The sequence below is a fragment of the Salmo salar genome, chromosome 16, assembly GCF_965601325.2.
Source record: "Salmo salar chromosome 16, fSalSal1, whole genome shotgun sequence".
In the NCBI taxonomy this organism is placed as follows: Eukaryota; Metazoa; Chordata; class Actinopteri; order Salmoniformes; family Salmonidae; genus Salmo; species Salmo salar.
Genome location: NC_138306.1, coordinates 8,087,128 through 8,106,858, shown reverse-complemented (window position 1 = coordinate 8,106,858; position 19,731 = coordinate 8,087,128). Strand labels below are relative to the sequence as shown.

General features: G+C 43.3%; 1 protein-coding gene across 1 annotated transcript in view; it reads left to right on the top strand.

The window, feature by feature from the left end:
• Window positions 1-9,357, top strand: part of LOC106573109 (sodium-dependent neutral amino acid transporter B(0)AT2) — a 62,672-nt gene extending 53,315 nt beyond the window's left edge. Inside the window, exons 8-12 of the mRNA XM_014147819.3 lie at window positions 239-431; window positions 4,198-4,390; window positions 6,641-6,800; window positions 7,114-7,276; window positions 7,822-9,357. Of these exons, the coding sequence (XP_014003294.3) occupies window positions 239-431; window positions 4,198-4,390; window positions 6,641-6,800; window positions 7,114-7,276; window positions 7,822-8,196 (1,084 nt within the window). The 3' untranslated portion in view covers window positions 8,197-9,357. The remainder of the gene's footprint in view (window positions 1-238; window positions 432-4,197; window positions 4,391-6,640; window positions 6,801-7,113; window positions 7,277-7,821) is intronic.
• The last annotated feature ends 10,374 nt before the right edge of the window (window positions 9,358-19,731 follow it).

Genomic DNA, 19,731 nt, shown 5'->3' with positions numbered 1-19,731 from the left:
CAAATCGTAACCCTTTGGTGATTATACTGTAAGCAAATATGCCTGTTTTGATTGTGAATCTTTTATCGATCGTACATTTCATAGAGACACACATTAAATTCAATGCAATGTATGTGGCCAATACTTGAATCATGCTGTAACCACTGAGCCATGTGATGGGGCCGATAAGATATTAGCATGGTCTTGTATGATAGAATATCCATTTTGATCTGGTCTTGTATTATTTTCAATCTCTCAGGAACACAAAGAAGATAGTTGCTTTGCTAGGGAATGAGGTCAGCCACGACTTGATCCCCCACCACATCAACTTCAGCGCTACTGTGAGTGCTGAGGACTACCAACAGATGACAGAGATCCTCCGAGGGGTGACGGAGAAGGATTACCCGCGTCTCGGCCTGGACTCCTGCAGCATCGAGGAAGAGCTCAACAAGGTGAGGGTCCATTGTCTTCCAACAGCTACATCATTCTAATGCAACGAGTTGGTCAGTGCAGACGGCCGTCACAACATCTGACATAAGGCAATGGGTGAGGGGGCTCGTAGAATGTATAATGGTAATATTGTATCCTTCATGATCATAACAATCACTTTTAGGGAGCAGTTTACTTCAAGAAAACACATAAACAGTCATAAAAACTGCTGTCAGACATGGTATCATCACAACAACTGACTTTGCACTGTCATGTCACAAACCAGGATTAGCTACGCCCAGAGCCATATATTTAGAGAGTTGGGCCAAAATGTTGAATGGACGCCATGTTTGCACCTGTGAGCATTCTATTCATCCATACATGATGAGAATTTGGAATCTTGTACATAGCATTGTTTAAAATTCAGAAAATTCTGTGAACTGCTATTGGTCAATACATTTACATTTACGTTTACATTTAAGTCATTTAGCAGACGCTCTTATCCAGAGCGACTTACAAATTGGTGCATTCACCTTATGATATCCAGTGGAACAACCACTTGACAATAGTGCATCTAAATCTTTTAAGGGGGGGGGGGGGGGTTAGAAGGATTACTTTATCCTATCCTAGGTATTCCTTAAAGAGGTGGGGTTTCAGGTGTCTCCGGAAGGTGGTGATTGACTCCGCTGTCCTGGCATCGTGAGGGAGCTTGTTCCACCATTGGGGTGCCAGAGCAGCGAACAGTTTTGACTGGGCTGAGCGGGAACTGTGTTTCATCAGAGGTAGGGGGGCCAGCAGGCCAGAGGTGGATGAACGCAGTGCCCTTGTTTGGGTGTAGGGCCTGATCAGAGCCTGAAGGTATGGAGGTGCCGTTCCCTTCACAGCTCCGTAGGCAATCACCATGGTCTTGTAGCGGATGCGAGCTTCAACTGGAAGCCAGTGGAGAGAGCGGAGGAGCGGGGTGACGTGAGAGAACTTGGGAAGGTTGAACACCAGACGGGCTGCGGCGTTCTGGATGAGTTGTAGGGGTTTAATGGCACAGGCAGGGAGCCCAGCCAACAGCGAGTTGCAGTAATCCAGACGGGAGATGACAAGTGCCTGGATTAGGACCTGCGCCGCTTCCTGTGTGAGGCAGGGTCATACTCTGCGAATGTTGTAGAGCATGAACCTACAGGATCGGGTCACCGCCTTGATGTTAGTGGAGAACGACAGGGTGTTGTCCAGGATCACGCCAAGGTTCTTAGGACTCTGGGAGGAGGACACAAGGGAGTTGTCAACCGTGATGGCGAGATCATGGAACGGGCAGTCCTTCCCCGGGAGGAAGAGCAGCTCCGTCTTGCCGAGGTTCAGCTTGAGGTGGTGATCCGTCATCCACACTGATATGTCTGACAGACATGCATAGATGCGATTCGCCGCCTGGTTATCAGAAGGGGGAAAGGAGAAGATTAATTGTGTGTCGTCTGCATAGCAATGATAGGAGAGACCATGTGAGGATATGACAGAGCCAAGTGACTTGGTGTATAGCGAGAATAGGAGAGGGCCTAGAACAGAGCCCTGGGGGACACCAGTGGTGAGAGCGCATGGTGCGGAGACAGATTCTCGCCACGCCACCTGGTAGGAGCGACCTGTCAGGTAGGACGCAATCCAAGCGTGGGCTGCGCCGGAGATGCCCAACTCGGAGAGGGTGGAGAGGAGGATCTGATGGTTCACAGTATCAAAGGCAGCAGATAGGTCTAGAAGGATGAGAGCAGAGGAGAGAGAGTTAGTTTTAGCAGTGTGGAGAGCCTCCGTGACACAGAGAATTGCAGTCTCAGTTGAATGCCCAGTCTTGAAACCTGACTGATTAGGATCAAGAAGGTCATTCTGAGAGAGATAGCAGGAGAGCTGGCCAAGGACGGCACGTTCAAGAGTTTTTGATAGAAAAGAAAGAAGGGATACTGGTCTGTAGTTGTTGACATCGGAGGGATCGAGTGTAGGTTTTTTCAGAAGGGGTGCAACTCTCGCTCTCTTGAAGACGGAAGGGACGTAGCCAGCGGTCAAGGATGAGTTGATGAGCGAGGTGAGGAAGGGGAGAAGGTCTCCGGAAATGGTCTGGAGAAGAGAGGAGGGGATAGGGTCAAGTGGGCAGGTTGTTGGGCGGCCGGCCGTCACAAGACGCGAGATTTGATCTGGAGAGAGAGGGGAGAAAGAGGTCAAAGCACAGGGTAGGGCAGTGTGAGCAGGACCAGCGGTGTCGTTTGACTTAGCAAACGAGGATCGGATATCGTCAACCTTCTTTTCAAAATGGTTGACGAAGTCATCCGCAGAGAGGGAGGAGGGGGGGGAGGGGGAGGAGGATTCAGGAGGGAGGAGATGGTAGCAAAGAGCTTCCTAGGTTAGAGGCAGATGCTTGGAATTTAGAGTGGTAGAAAGTGGCTTTAGCAGCAGAGACAGAAGAGGAGAATGTAGAGAGGAGGGAGTGAAAGGATGCCAGGTCCGCAGGGAGGCGAGTTTTCCTCCATTTCCGCTCGGCTGCCCGGAGCCCTGTTCTGTGAGCTCGTAGTGAGTCGTCGAGCCACGGAGCAGGAGGGGAGGACCGAGCCGGCCTGGAGGATAGGGGACAGAGAAAATCAAAGGATGCAGAAAGGGAGGAGAGGAAGGTTGAGGAGGCAGAATCAGGAGATAGGTTGGAGAAGGTTTGAGCAGAGGGAAGAGATGATAGGATGGAAGAGGAGAAAGTAGCGGGAGAGAGAGAGCGACGGTTGGGGCGGCGCAATACCATCCGAGTAGGGGCAGAGTGAGAAGTGTTGGATGAGAGCAAGAGGGAAAAGGATACAAGGTAGTGGTCGGAGATTTGGAGGGGAGTTGCAATGAGATTAGTGGAAGAACAGCATCTAGTAAAGATGAGGTCAAGCGTATTGCCTGCCTTGTGAGTAGGGGGGAAGGTGAGAGGGTGAGGTCAAAAGAGGAGAGGAGTGGAAAGAAGGAGGCAGAGAGGAATGAGTCAAAGGTAGACGTGGGGAGGTTAAAGTCACCCAGAACTGTGAGAGGTGAGCCATCCTCAGGAAAGGAACTTATCAAGGCGTCAAGCTCATTGATGAACTCTCCAAGGGAACCTGGAGGGCGATAAATGATAAGGATGTTAATATGTCAATATAGCCCATGGGGAGCTAACATGGCTGGCCTGGAATGTAGTGTAATGTAACTGCATCACAATGCAAAAAAAACATAATTAAATTATTGCCAGCAGCACAGTTACAGTCACTAACATTCTAGATAATATGAAAACAGCCTAACCAGCTCTGCTAGAGTGATTAAAATGGTCAGAGTGGGGTGTTCTCTCATTTATGTCTGGAAGTAGCTAGCAAACTAGCCAACTTTAGCCAGTTAGCTTGGGTGCTTGACTGCCGTTGTGAGGTCAGAAATCCTTCTAATCGGCCAGAGCGTCCAGTGTGCACTCTAAGCGCTCCGAGTGCGAAACGCTCTGAATTTACAAAACGACCCAGAGCACACGCTGACACACTGGAGGCAATTTACGAACACACCCTAAATATATGGCTCTGGCTACACCTATCCAATGAACATTCTTTGTGTCATAACAGTGCAATGTGAACTGTTACTGAATACTATGTTCCACAGACTGTGGTAGACTTGCCTCTAGATGTTGTCTACACACGTCAAGATTTGTCTTTCCAATCATGTGAAACCTTAGGGAAAATAGTCTTACTAGAAGTGGATATTAGTGACTAACATACGTAAAACCTTCTTCTTCTTCCCTGTCATCCTTCTCCTCCCTGTCCTCCTCCTCAGGCAGTGCAAGGTACAGGCCTGGCCTTCATTGCCTTCACAGAGGCCATGACCCACTTCCCGGCATCTCCCTTCTGGTCCGTCATGTTTTTCCTGATGCTGGTTAACCTGGGCCTGGGCAGCATGTTTGGTAACATCGAGGGCATCATCACACCTTTGGTCGACACCTTCAAAGTCCGCAAGGAGTTCCTCACAGGTCAGTCCAAGATGGGATGGAGGAATATATAGCTCATTATATCTCAATTCACCTTTCTGCGATTCCTCTTAGCTTATCTCATTGTTTCCTTCTCAATCTTATTGGAGAAGGTCCCTATCGTACCTTCTTCCTCAATGCATTGTGAAGGAGGACACGAGGAGAGAAGATGCAAGGAATTGAGGAAAAATAAAAGAGAGAAAGCCTGTGTTAGGGTGTGGAGGTAGACCTTTTTCCACAATGTATCCTCAGCTGAACTATATTGATGTGTATTTGCTATAGTAACAGGTATCATCTATGTGTTTGATGTATTATGGCTCTGCTTTAATTCTTTTGGATCAATAATGATTGCATAATACTAATCTAATGCACAGTAGATGCGTGGCACCAAAGAGAATTTCATAATTAGCGCAACCACATGTTGATCAATATTGTGCATGAATTTTGTTAATGAGGTTGGGTCAATCTTGAATTGCGGTGGTAAACACTTTAAAATGAAAAAACAAATGGGACAAAATACATTTTCCATTTTATTTAACTGTTATTTAAAAATTAAACAAACAGTATGTGACCCACCACCTGCACAATACTTGCAATGAAAATGACTTTCTGACAAAATTAGAAACATAAAATATCTGTAATGTAGCTAGACTCTTACCCGTATACATGGATGAACACTTCTCCCTCTCTGTCATGGATGCCTGATTGCCCTTAGTTTGAAGATGTAATCCTGAGACAGGTGTTTTATTCAACAGCCTTCTGTGTTCTCTTTTCGACTGACTCCCTGTGCATTTTCAATCATACTCTGCTTCCACCGGCATTCCACTGATTTCAAAACTCGGTCAACTTCTTCCATGACAACAACATTGTTGATCGCCGTATCTTCCCCATCACTGTCATCAAAAGACTACAATGTCTGGTTCAAGGAAAAATGTTGACCTAAATCAGGGATTTCCTCATTATCTGATTCATTTTCAGAGTCAGAGAGAGTCAGCATGGCATGATCGTCCTTCAGAAAGTAGTCCATCTCAACTTTTTCCCACTGATCCTTGTCGATGGCGCCTGTTAAATTCAGGGCAGCAATGTTGAGAGCAATAGCAACACTTTTGCAGTTCTTCATATCTTTCAAAAAAGATGTGGTAGAAAGGATTATCTACACATACTGAGCAGCTCATGTTATAGACAGAAGCATTCTACATGGCAGACCAATCCGAACTCATCTCTCGTCCAGCCCATCCACTTTCTCAGCCAATCACGGCTTGCGGGAAGGTTCCTGTATTTTTCCATTGCCAAACCAACTAGGCTCGTAATTTAACAATTGTATTTGCATTTACAGATGGTATACAAGTTTGTTATTAAGGAACTTGAAAGTTCACGTTCCAGAAGGCTTTTCTGACAAAAATCGCATTTTGATAAACAAAAAAAAGTTTACATTCCAATGCCTCTCCTGTGAAGTAGTGACGTGCGACATACACCTAGCTTCCTGAAACGGGTCACATATGTAAGTCCTTAATATTGCAAAACATCTACTTGCATGCATTGTAGGAACTACTTGAGGATAGCAAATTGTCCCGTTGGTGATGTGTAGAGGTGTAGTGACATGTTTTGGGGGTTTCGAGATATCTTTCTATTATTTGGAATGCTAGAAAACAAAGAAGGCTATTCAAATACCTTTTTTTTACTAGTATAATGTGTCCCTCAGTTTTATGTCATTGGTGTTAACACCTTGAAAATCACTGATTACAAAGATATACAAGGATCCAGTGGCAAACTGTTATTGAGGGCCGGGGTCTATATTTTGTCATACATTTGAGGATTTTTCATTTATCATTTGGTGTGTCTAAATCCAAAGTGTCACTTGGTGTTAGAACATTTTAATGAAGGGAAATAACATTGTGAGTAAAATAATTAATCATATTAATTTAGTAAATGATTTTTAAAAGTGTGATTACCTTAGATTTTAGCATTTGTGGCCTCCATTTCAGAAAATCCAAATTTATCTAAAATGTATCATCGGTGTTACCATCATTGGTGGTACTACTCCTACTGGTGGCACATTGTTATTATAATGGTACACATTTTTTAAAGTCATTAAGCTACCATATTAGTTGATGTAGAAAGGGAAGATAAAATCAAATATTTTTTTCCAAAATGCCATGCCCAAATGCCACCGTAATTCAAGTCAGACCCAGATGGCATTTCTCCCCCTTGTCCCTTTTTACTAATGTCCATGTATTCTCCCTCTTGTAACAGTGGGTGTCTGTCTGCTAGCCTTCTTCATCGGCCTGCTGTTCGTCCAACGATCTGGGAACTACTGGGTGGCCATGTTTGATGACTACTCCGCCACACTGCCCCTGCTCATAGTGGTTATCCTGGAGAATGTGGCTGTTGCTTGGGTCTACGGGACTGACAAGTATGTATATGTCAAATGATATACAGAATGTCAGTAATCTGTGGTTTTCTTGACTATAATTCCAAATTCAAAGCTGTCCATCCAAATACAATGACAAAAATTCTTTAAATTCAGTATTCAGAATTAGTTAACCATGAAAAGTGAATGAACAACACTTGACTTAAACATTACCTGCTATCACCTCTGGTATCCTGTACAGGTACTGTATGTTAAACATAATTGCCAAACTCAACACAGTCTAAAGTGTGTACCATTATGTATCCTCACCTTCTGTGGGATTCTTTCCCTGCTTCTCCCCTGTTCCTCCGCCCAGGTTCTTTGAGGACCTGAAGGACATGCTAGGCTTCACTCCGTTTCGGTTCTACTACTACATGTGGAAGTACGTGACCCCCCTGCTGCTCATCCTTCTGCTGGGCTCCAGTGTGATCCAGCTGGGAATGACCCCACCCAGCTACAGTGCCTGGCTAGAGGACATGGTGAGGTGTCTGTGGTCTCTGGTGCAGCTGTCAAATACAGTATTTTAGTTCAGTGGACCTTCGGTTCAATTAATGGGATACTCAGGCTTTTGTTATACTCCAGCACCAAAACAACAATTTAACTACACATCAAGATCTCTTTCCGCTTTTTCTATAGTCCTATATTGCCTCCTGTACTTGCCTTCTTTCCTTTATCCACACTAATTTTAAAATACCTAGATACCTGGATGGTTACTTGATAGTCCTCTGCCATTTTATTTTCACCAATCCTCTTGGATTATGAGATCAGCACAGATTTGAGGAGAGGACTTTACACTTAAAACTGATTTAAGATGCGACCTATTGTCACATGGGCCCAACATGGTTTTAGTGTTAGTATCAGTTTCAGGCCAGTGAGAAGTAATATACAGTAGTAACTTCTTGCTCTCCTTCCCCCATGTGAACGAGGCCAGTGAGGAGTCTCTGAGCTATAATGATATACACTAGTACAAGCATTAGTAATGCTATACAGTTCTAACCTCTCAATCCTTCCCTGTCTCTCCTAGGCCAGTGAGAAGTCCCTTAAATATCCCCCTTGGGGCCTGGCGGTCTGCATCTCCCTGGTGGTGATGGCCATCATGCCCGTGCCCGTGGTCTTCTTCCTCCGCTACTTCAACATCATCGACGAGAACGCTGGCGTGGTGTCCACCATCTCCTACAAAAAGGGCTGCATCATCAAGGAGAGCGTCAGGCCCGAGGAGGACGATGATGCCAGCCTCATCCACGCCAAGTCGCCCGGCAGCGAAGCGCCCTCTCCCATGCCTGGCAACAGCATCTATCGTAAGCAGAGTGGAGGGGTCCCCGATGCTGCGCCCAACGGCCGCTACGGCATCGGCTACCTGATGGCCGACATGCCAGACATGCCCGAGTCAGACTTGTAGGGCGATGTCTATGGTCCTCCCACCCTACTGGCTGGCCAACCAATCCCTCTTCGTTGCGTTTAGTCATGGGAATCATCATCTGCATATTTATATTTGTAGTGTTTCTGTATATTCTTTGTAGTTATCGTAGCTGCTCCCTTCATGTTTTCCTCGTCCCCTTTTGCCGTGAAAACGATTAAAAAGGTGTGTCCACTGTACATATGATCTCATTTTGTCTAACCCCACCCAGTCGCTCCTTGGCTCAGTCCAAATATATCCTCTCTAGCTCCCAGTCCTGGAGACCTTGTTGACTCCCCCTAGTGGACAGAACAGGACAGTATTGGGGTTGAGCAGTAAGGTGGAATCAAACTCCACCAAGCCTACTATAGTGCTAGGCAGGATGGGTGTGAATAAAATTCTGTAAATTCATTAAGTAAAGTGAAATTAAAATGGTCTTTATTGCTTCTCTATGAAAAAAAAATGAATTTGAATTTCTGTCTACTTTCTGAATTGATTGAATTTAAATGGACTTGATTCTAGGCTCTGCCAGGGAAAGTCAACAAGGGTCATAGGCTATGGACCAGTGAGGGATCCGTTTGGGACTGGATCTTCTGTCTACAGTATCTCTTGGAGATGTGAGATTACTCCCCCCCTCACCCCACTGGCTGTGTACATTATGACTTCACCACTGGCCCAGAGTACTGAGATTAATAGCAGTGTAGGCGCTTTGGATGACATACTTGTTGACAATGATGCTATACTGACCACATTTCTTTGGTGTAAGTACAATATAGTGCAAACAGCGAAAGGATGACATTGAAACTGAAACCTCCCCCAATGATTGTTCTCAAAGAAAATGTGTGCCTAAACTTCTGATGATATGTTTATAGAATACATGGTGGACATTGTATATTTAAGGTATTCTGTAAATATAATATAGAAATATTATAAATATATTTATCTGAATAGTTTGGATATCAGAACACCTTGTTTTTTGGTAAGAAGTGCTACAAATCCTTAACTCTGGTCTCTTTTTTTGTTTACTGATGTGCTGTCGGTCTATGTAAAGAGTTTGACTCCTCTTGATAACTTGTAAATACTTTTTTCCATGAAATGGCTTCAAAACACAATGTATTTTTTTCCCTTTCGAGATTAAAGATCAAACTTGGTCCATGCTTGGCACTGATGTCTATGTAGTTCAGTGTTGTCCTCATCTCAACGTTTGTCTGTCAGGGAAATGTCAACCATGAGTCAGATCAAACAACAGATACAGACAGACTCATATTATATTGAGTTAAGGCTACATCAATAGGCAGCCTATTTAACTGTGTTGCACTGCTGTCTAGTGTGCATCATTTTTTATTTATTGATTTAACCTTTATTTAACCAGGTAGGCTAGTTGAGAACAAGTTCTCATTTGCAACTGCGACCTGGCCAAGATAAAGCATCGCAGTTCGACACATACAACAACACAGAGTTACACATGGAATAAACAAAACATACAGTCAATAATACAGTAGAATAAAAAGAAAACAAAAAGTCTGTATAGAGTGAGTGCAAATGAGGTAAGATAAGGGAGTTAAGGCAATAAATAGGCCACGGTGGCGAAGTAATTACAATATAGCAATTAAACACTGGAATGGTAGATGTGCAGAAGATAAATGTGCAAGTAGAGATACTGGGGTGCAAAGGAGCAAGATAAATAAATACATACAGGGTGGGGATGAGGTAGTTTTATGGGCTGTTTACAGATGGGCTATGTACAAGTGCAGTGATCTGTGAGCTGCTCTGACAGCTGGTGCTTAAAACTAGTGAGGGAGATATGAGTCTCCAGCTTCAGTGATTTTTGCAGTTCGTTCCAGTAATTGGCAGCAGAGAACTGGAAGGAAAGGCGGCCAAAGTAGGAATTGGCTTTGGGGGTGACCAGTGAGATATACCTGCTGGAGCACGTGCTAGAGGTGGGTGCTGCTATGGTGACCAGTGAGCTGAGATAAGGCGGGGCTTTACCTAGCAGAGACTTGTAGATGACCTGGGGCCAGTGGGTTTGGCGACAAGTATGAAGCGAGGGCCAGCCAACGAGAGCGTACAGGTCACAGTGGTGGGTAGTATATGGGGCTTTGTTGACAAAACGGATGGCACTGTGATAGACTGCATCCAATTTGTTGAAAAGAGTGTTGGATGCTACTTAATAAATGACATCACCGAAGTCGAGGATCGGTAGGATGGACAGTTTTACAAGGGTATGTTTGGCAGCATGAGTGAAGGATGTTTTGTTGCGAAATAGAAAGCCGATTCTAGATTTCATTTTGGGTTGGAGATGCTTAATGTGAGTATGGAAGGTGAGTTTACAGTCTAACCAGACACCTAGGTATTTGTAGTTATCCACATATTCTAAGTCGGAGCCGTCCAGAGTAGTGATGCTGGACGGGCGGGCAGGTGCGGGCAGTGATCGGTTGAAGAGCATGCATTTAGTTTCACTTGCATTTAAGAGCAGTTGGAGGCCACGGAAGGAGAGTTGTATGGCATTGAAGCTCATCTGGAGGTTAGTTAACACATTGTCCAAAGAAGGGCTAGAAGTATACAGAATGGTGTCGTCTGCGTAGAGGTGGATCAGAGAATCACCAGCAGCAAGAGCGACATCATTGGTGTATACAGAGAAGAGAGTCAGCCTGAGAATTGAACCCTGTGGCACCCCCATAGAGACTGCCAGAGGTCTGGACAACAGGCCCTCCGATTTGACACACTGAACTCTATCAGAGAAGTATTTGGTGAACCAGGCGAGGCAATCATTTGAGAAACCAAGGTTGTTGAGTCTGCTAATAAGTATGTGGTGATTGACAGAGTCGAAAGCCTTGGCCAGGTCGATGAATACGGCTGCACAGTAATGTCTCTTATCGATGGCGGTTATGATATCATTTAGGACCTTGAGCGTGGCTGAGGTGCACCCATGACCAGCTCTGAAACCAGATTGCATAGCGGAGAAGGTACGGTGGGATTCGAAATGGTCGGTAATCTGTTCGTTAACTTGGCTTTCAAAGACCTTAGAAAGTCAGGGTAGGATAGATTTAGGTCTGTAGCAGTTTGGGTCTAGAGTGTCTCCCCCTTTGAAGAGGGGGATGACCTCGGCAGCTTTCCAATCTTTGGGAATCTCAGACGATACGAAAGAGAGGTTGAACAGGCTAGTTATAGGGGTTGCAACAATTTTGGCAGATCATTTTAGAAAGAGAGGGTCCAGATTGTCTAGCCTGGCTGATAAGGTAAGGTCTTTGTAGATCTTTTTAAGGCCTTTTTGGAGTCATGGGGTAACTGCATACATGGAATGTCTCTGGAAGTGGGCGTATCAACAGAAGTGGAAGGATCAACCGAATTGTGTGTTTGGAAAGCGAATTAGCTAATGGGCAGATGTTTTGCCACTAAAGACCGTTTTGCGTCGCTGCTGTGTTTTCTAACTTTCCGAGTGTGGTCTTGGTTGGACTCGGCAGAGATGAGAGTAAGGAATTTCAGTTAGGCTAACGTTTTTGCCATTCACTTTGAGCTGTGTCATTGGTGTAGCTACCTAAGTTCTTCATTTTTTGTATTGCCATCTAAGATTAATGTGGCTATAATCTACCAAACTAACGTTAGCTAACCTAGCCTTTTAAAATTAGCTATCATCACTGAGCGTTCTGTTTGCTGTGAACGACTAACATTATCAACTCATCTAGCTAACTTAGTAAACTTTGTTTGACACCATGTCACAGTTTTGTAAGCTGCTGACGGCCACATGGTTTTATCCCAGTGCTAATTGTATCATTGCCCCTTCTGCCAGCCCTCTATTATCAAGCCCCAAGACTATTGCAGTTTGTGGGCACACATTTAGTGGTGGGAAGTCGACTCCAAAATAATCGATTCCTTGCCCGTCGACTCCCATTTCTGGGTGTCAAGATCCGATTCTGCTTGGAATCGACTCCAAAGATTCTGTATTTTATTTTTTGCAAGGGAGGAAACTATTTTTCATAGTATACTTCGACAACACAACATCTCGCATCTTTTTATGTAGCCAGAAAGCTGCCAAAATGTTGAACGTATGTATCGTTAAGATCGTAAGAAAAGCCATGCTTGAAACATGAAACTTAACCGTTAAATTACATCTGTAAACATACAAACCCAATGTCACGACTATGAATGAACATTTACACGTTAAATTCTTACTTTACGTCTCCCTTTACTCGGTTACAGATCTTTTTTATACATATAAACTTTTGTCAGGAATGTGGCATCTGCAAAGGATATGAACCGAACATAGCTAGTTGAAGTTAGCTAGTCAGTCAAGCAACTCTTCTTGTATGGTATATTGATGATCACACAATATAATTCCCCCAAATACGGAACTACCAAAAAAGGATACAAAAAATAATAATAATAAAATAAAACAGATCTGATCCCTACACAGGCTCAAGGGGAACCTGGGAGGGTGGGTCTTCTGGTGCCAGTACCCCTTGCAAGTCTTCAGATGTAAAATCCCCAAAACTTTTCTGCCGCAGCCACAATAATGTCCAGTTTCTTTGACTTCTTTGAGACTTGTGCTATACAGTTTAACTGTGGCAATGAATGCAACAAAATCCACCTTTTTAACACACAAGGTATATTTTGTCTGGAAGCAAACATTTACTTCAGGCTGTGGTGTATCCACTACCATATATTCACTAGCATCGCTTGTTTTCTCAATTATTTGAAATCGCCTCCGCGTAGGTGATTCGATGGACCTCACTAACTTTTTCCACCTCAATTTCCTTCACCCTTACAGGGCACTCCAGGAACTCAGGACAATGATCCCCACCACAATTGCAACACTGTCGTCCTTCTACACAAAGTTCTTCAGTATACTCTGTTCGCCTGCATACACTTGAAACATGGCCAAATCCTTTGAAATTCTTACACTGCAGTGGTTTGGGGATGAACGCTCTTACAGCGTATCTTACAAATCCGAGCTTCACATGCGTAGATATTTGCTCTTTATCAAAAAACAACAGAATCGACAGACTTTCTTATTTTTCTCCATTCACCCAGCGGTTCAGACGCGGGCACCAACCACACCAGCAATTGTACAACTTTGTTCTAAGGCTGTATCCGTACCCATTGGATGCAGTGATCACAATATTGTGGCTATATCCAGGAAAGTCAAAGTTCCAAAAGCTGGGCCGAAATAGTGTATAAGAGATCATAGAAATGATTTTGCTGTGACTCTTATGTGGATGATGTAAAAAATATTTGATGGTCTGAATTGATTAATAAGGAGCATCCAGACGCTGCACTTGATGAATTTATGAAATTGCTTCTTCCAATTATTGATAAACATGCACCTGTTAAATTACGAGCCTACTTGGTTTAGCCAAGGAAAAAGGCAGGAACCTTTCCGCTAGCAGTAATTGGCTGAGATAATGGATGGGCTGGGCATGCCAAGAGATGAGTTCGGATTGGTATGCCATGTAGCATGCTTCTGTCTATAACATGAGCTGCTCAGTATACTTTCTAATGCGTCTTTTTTGAAAGATATCATGAAGAACTGCAAAAGTGTTGCTCATGCTCTCCAGTTTCTGAAAGATGATTGTGCCATGCTGACTCTCTGACTGAAAATGAATCAGACTATGAGGAAATCCCTGAATTAGGTAAAATCATTTTCATTGAACCAGACATTGTAGAGTCTTCTGAAACGGCAATCCACAGTAACTATACTGATGGTGTAACGTCCCCCCCCCCCCCCCCACAATTCACCTCCCAAATGTTGTAACAATGTGGAGGGCTCTGTTTAGCTCTGCATTGTCATGATTGGTTGAAGGTACAGTAGGTGGGGCGGTACATCCTGTATAAATTCAAACTCACTTCCTTGACAACAGCTCTGCACTGCTCCGCTAAGTGTAAGAAGTACCTGTGAATGTCCTGACTTCTGCTGAGGCCATATCACAATGAATGCTGCATGGCCAATGCAGACGTCAGATTGACCATGCACCCAGATGAACAACGCACTTCTCTCTCCAGAATGCACCCTCTCACGCCAATTTGTGCTCATTTATTGTTTCATAACTTTATTGTGTGAATTGTTTGCGTTTGGTTGTTAGTGTATATAAATTCCCCATTACATACTATATCAGTAGTACATTTACCGGAAAATCTTATAATTTCTAATCTACGATGTTTGTTACTTTGGTTACGGTAATTTATTTTAATGCATTCAATATTATTATTCCAGTTTTCATTGTCGGCGTGGACACATTGTTTGCAAAGTGCAGAACATATGTTAGAATTTATTTATTTGTATTTTTTTCCATTTACGAGTTTTGACAATATAGTCATTGTCTTTTTTTGGAGAGTTCTTGTTAATGTTGAGTTAGGATGTGCACACATAGCCAAAGTGTAAATTCAACTAAATGTGTTAATCAACCATCTAACAGCACAACTAAATTCCAATGGAAAAACAATGTCTGATTTTTGGTTTAGTTGTCACCCAAATGTCTATCATTGTGCTTTGAACCATTTTAAAGCGCAGCAAAGTTCAAATAGGAATACAGTGTCAGATATTTTGTTAATTTATACAACAGATTACTGATATATCAATGTGCTTCATCTAATAGCAGAACCAAATAACCTGGATTGCAGTTGAGATTACATTAAAAAAAAGGCATCAATGAAGTTTGAGATACTGCACAGATTATTACAGCAATTGTGAAGATTTTTTTTATTTTACTAGGCAAGTCGGTTAAGAACAAAATCATTCATATTTACAATGATGGTCTACCCCAGCCTCCCCTAACCCGGATGAAGCTTGGCCAATTGTGTGCCACCCTATGGGACTCCCGGTCACGGCCGGTTGTGATTCAGCCTGGGATCAAATCAGGGTCTGCAGTGACCCCTCTAGCACTGAGATGCAGTGCCACTCAGGAGCCACAAGATCGCCACAGACATGTAATGACTTATGCATGCTATCTTGAACACACAGGCTTTATATACATAAGAACAAATGTATAGTTACAGTAATCTCAACATGTGGCCATGGACGTTTTAAGGTTGAATGTTACATTAGTTTGCAAGATAGCCTTAATTAAAGGCTCTTTACTGTATTACAAAAGTAGGCCTAATATTGAATTGTGCTAGGTTGACAATGCAACCAAATGGCAAAATTTAAAGGAGCTGTATCTACTGCTTGGATAGTTGCATCTGAGCCACTGTCTTGATCCAATTCTTTACCTTATACTTTTGGTTTAGTTGGAGACATGAATCTAATATATCATTTTTGTAACATGTCGACAAGATAACATTTGAAGGAGATGTATCTTCTTCTTGGATAGTTCATCTGTCCAGTCTGGCATTAATTCCAGTTTGTCCACCAAAAAAATGGTTGTTGGATTCATGACTTTAATCGAAATTATGGAATAGGACTAAATCAAATCAAACTTTAAATGCACTTTAAATAAAGTTTGATTTGATTTAGTCCTATTCTTAAACCTAGATTTGTGAATCCAACATTTCTATCTCCCATTATGCAATTTGGGCTACCCATAAGTAAGAAACCTACATGCCAAGTATAGACTATATATTGTGTTTCCTATAGGTTATAGAAAACAGCAGAAGCTCTGAACAATCCATTCAAAACCCAGCTGAAAATGTGCTCTTTTAGAATTTCTTCAGCAGGTTTCCTGTGTCAAAGGTAATAAAACAAAAACACTATAATAAATACTACAGTATTGTCTGCAAAAACACTACAGTATACTACAATAATTGTCAGCAAACATGAGACCCCTTGACTTTTTCCACATTTTGTTATGTTACAGCCTTATTCTAAAATGGATTAAATAAATACAAATCCTAAGCAATATACACACACAATACCCCATAATGACAAAGCGAAAAAAGGTTTCTAGAAATGTTTGCAAATATATTAAAATAAAAACAGAAATACATTTTTTACATAAGTATTCAGATCCTTTGCTATGATACCCGAAATTGAGCTCAGGTGCATCCTGTTTCCATTGATCATCCTTGAGATGTTTCTACAACTTGATTGGAGTCCACCTGTGTTAAATTAAATTGATTGGACATGATTTGGAAAGGCACACACCTGTCTATATACTGTAAGAGCCCACAGTTGACAGTGCATGTCAGAGCAAAAATCAAGACATGAGGTCGAGACAGGATTGATCGTCGAGACAGGATTGTGTCGAGGCACAGATCTGGGGAAGGGTACCAAAAATGTCTGCAGCATTGAAGGTCCCCAAGAACACAGTGGCCTCCATCATTCTCAAATGGAAGAAGTATGGAACCACCAAGACTCAACCTAGAGCTGGCCGCCCGGTCAAACTGAGCAACCAAGAACCCAATGGTCACTCTGACAGAGCTCTAGCGTTCCTCTGTGGAGATGGGAGAACCTTCTAGAAGGACAACCATCTCTGCAGCACTCCACCAATCAGGCCGTTATGGTAGAGTGGCCAGATGGAAGCCACTCCTCAGTAAAAGGCACATGACATCCCGCTTGGAGTTTTCCAAAAGGCACCTAAAGGACTCTCTGACCATGGGAAACAAGATTCTCTGGTCTGATGAAACCAAGATTGAACTCTTTGGCCTGAATGCCAAGCGTCACGTCTGGAGGAAACCTGGCACCATCCCTACGATGAAGCATGGTTGTGGCAGGATCATGATGTGGGGATGTTTTTCAGCAGACTGGGAGACTAGTCAGGATCGAGGCAAAGATGAACGGAGCAAAGTACAGAGAGATCCTTGATGAAAACCTGATCCAGAGCTCTCAGGACCTCAGACTGGGGCAAAGATTCACATTCCAACAGGATAACAACCCTAAGCACACAGCCAAGACAACGCACAAGTGGCTTCGGGACAAGTCTCTGAATGTCCTTGAGTGGCCTAGCAAGAGCCCGGACTTGAACCTGATCGAACATCTCTTGAGAGACATGAAAATAGCTGTGCAGCAACGCTACCCGTCCAACCTGACAGAGCTTGAGAGGATCTGCAGAGAAGAATGGGAGAAACTCCCCAAATACAGGTGTGCCAAGCTTGTTGCATCATACCGAAGAAGACTTGAGACTGTAATCCCTGCCAAAGGTGCTTCAGCAAAGTACTGAGTAAAGGGTCTGAATACTTGTGTAAATGTCATATTTCATTTTTATAAATTAGCAAAAATTCCCCCAAAAATGTTTTGCTTTGTTATTATGGGGTATTGTGTGTAAATTCATGAGAATTTTTTTTTTAATACATTTTGGAATAAGGCTGTAACCTAACAAAATGTGAAAAAAGTCAAGAGGTCTGAATACCAGCCTTTCAAAGCACTTCATGGCTACCGACGTGAGTGCCACTGGACGGTAATCATTTAGGCAGGTTACCTTCGCTTCCTTGGGTACAGGGACTATGGGGGTCTGCTTGAAACATGTAGGCATTACAGACTCGGTCAGGGAGAGGTTGAAAATGTCAGTGAAGACACTTGACAGTTGGTCTGCGCATGCTTTGAGTACACGTCCTGGTGATCCGTCTGGCACAGCGGCTTTGTGAATGTTGACCTGTTTAAAGGTTTTGTTCACATCGGCTACCGAGAGCGTTATCACAGAGTCATCCAGAACAGCTGGTGCTCTCGTGCATGCTTCAGTGTTGCTTGCCTTGAAGCGAGCATAAAAGGCATTTAGCTCATCTGGTAGGCTCGCGTCACTGGGCATCTAGTGTCTGGGTTTCCCTTTGTAGTCCGTAATAGTTTTCAAGCCCTGCCACATCCGGCGAGTGTCAGAGCCGGTGTAGTAGGATTCGATCTCAATCCTGTATTGACGCTTTGCTTGTTTGATGGTTCATCTGAGGGCATAGTGGGATTTCTTATAAGCGTCCAGATTAGTCTCCCGCTCCTTGAAAGTGGCAGCTCTAGCCTTTAGCCCGATGCGGATGTCTCCTGTAATCCATGGCTTCTGGTTGGGATATGTACGTACAGTCACTGTGGAGACGACGTCATCAATGCACTTATTGATGAAGCCGATGACTGAGGTGGTGTACTCCTCAATGCCTTTCGATGAATCCTGGAACATATTCCAGTCTGTGCTAGCAAAACAGTCCTGTAGTGTAGCCTCCGCGTCATTTGACCACTTCCATATTGAGCGAGTCACTGGTACTTCCTGCTTTAGTTTTTGCTTGTAAGCAGGAATCAGTAGGATAGAATAATGGCCAGATTTGCCAAATGGAGGGCGGGGGAGAGCTTTGTATGCATCTCTGTGTGTGGAGTAAAGGAAGTCTAGGATTTTTTTCTCTGGTTGCACATGTGACATGCTGGTAGAAATTAGGTAAAATTGATTTAAGTTTGCCTACATTAAAGTCCCCAGCCACTAGGAGCGTTGCTTCTGGGTGAGTATTTTCTTCTTTGCATATGGCCTTACAGAGTTGGTTGAGAGTGTTCGTAGTGCCAACTTCGTTCTGTGGTGGTAAACAGATGGCTACGAATAATATAGATAGTGTGGTCTACAGGTTATCATAAGGTACTCTACCTCAGGAGAGCAATACCTCAAGACTTCTTTAATATTAGACATCGCGCACCAGCTGTTATTGACAAATAGACACACAACCCCACCCCTCATCTTACCAGAGGTAGCGTCTCTGTTATGCCGGTGCATGGAATATCCCGCTAGCTCTATATTGTCCATATCGTCGTTCAGGCACATCTCAGTGAAACATAAGATGTTACAGTTTTTGATGTCCCATTGGTAGGATAATCTTAATCGTAGGTCATCAATTTTATTTTCCAATGATTGCACCTTTGCAAGAAGAACGGATGGTAGTGGGAGTTTACTCACTCGCCTACGGATTCTCAGAAGGCTGCCTGATCTGTGGCCTGTTCCAGTGAAAGCAGGGTATCCTTCTCGTTGGACTCATTAAAGGAACATTTTCTTCCAGTCCGCGGTGAGTAATTTCTGTTCTGATGTCCAGAAGTTATTTTCGGTCATAAGAGATGTTAGCAGCAACATTATGTACACATTAAGTTAAAAAATAAGTTACACAAAACGCTAAAAACTAACAAAATAGCACAATTGGTTGGGAGAGTGTAAAACGTCAGCCATGTTCTTCGGTGTCATCCTCAGTGAGAAATACAGTATATCTACCACATCCATCAATAGACTTACCTGCTGTACAATTAGTCAACCAGGAGATGGAGCTACTTGCCAACCTGAGGTACCTGAGAACTCTGAGAGAACCACACACCGTACAGAGAACCATTTACCTCCCCAAAATGCAATGCTTCCATAGAAACCTTCTGCAGGATATTTGAAAAGTATGTAGGTGAGCTATTGAAAGACAAACAGAATAATCTTTGTAGAGATGAGAGAATGTCTCTTAAGGGTTAACAATGAGATCTCTGTCGATTGTCCACAAAAAAATTGACAAAGGAGGAGGAATTAGTTTACAAAACAAATGTGACTATGTGAATGAATGTCGCTGACAACTATTTAGTTATATGTTTATTTGTATCCCCATAAGCTTTTACAGAAGCAGCAGCTACTCTTCCTGTGGTCCACAAAGAAAACACAAAACATGACAAGT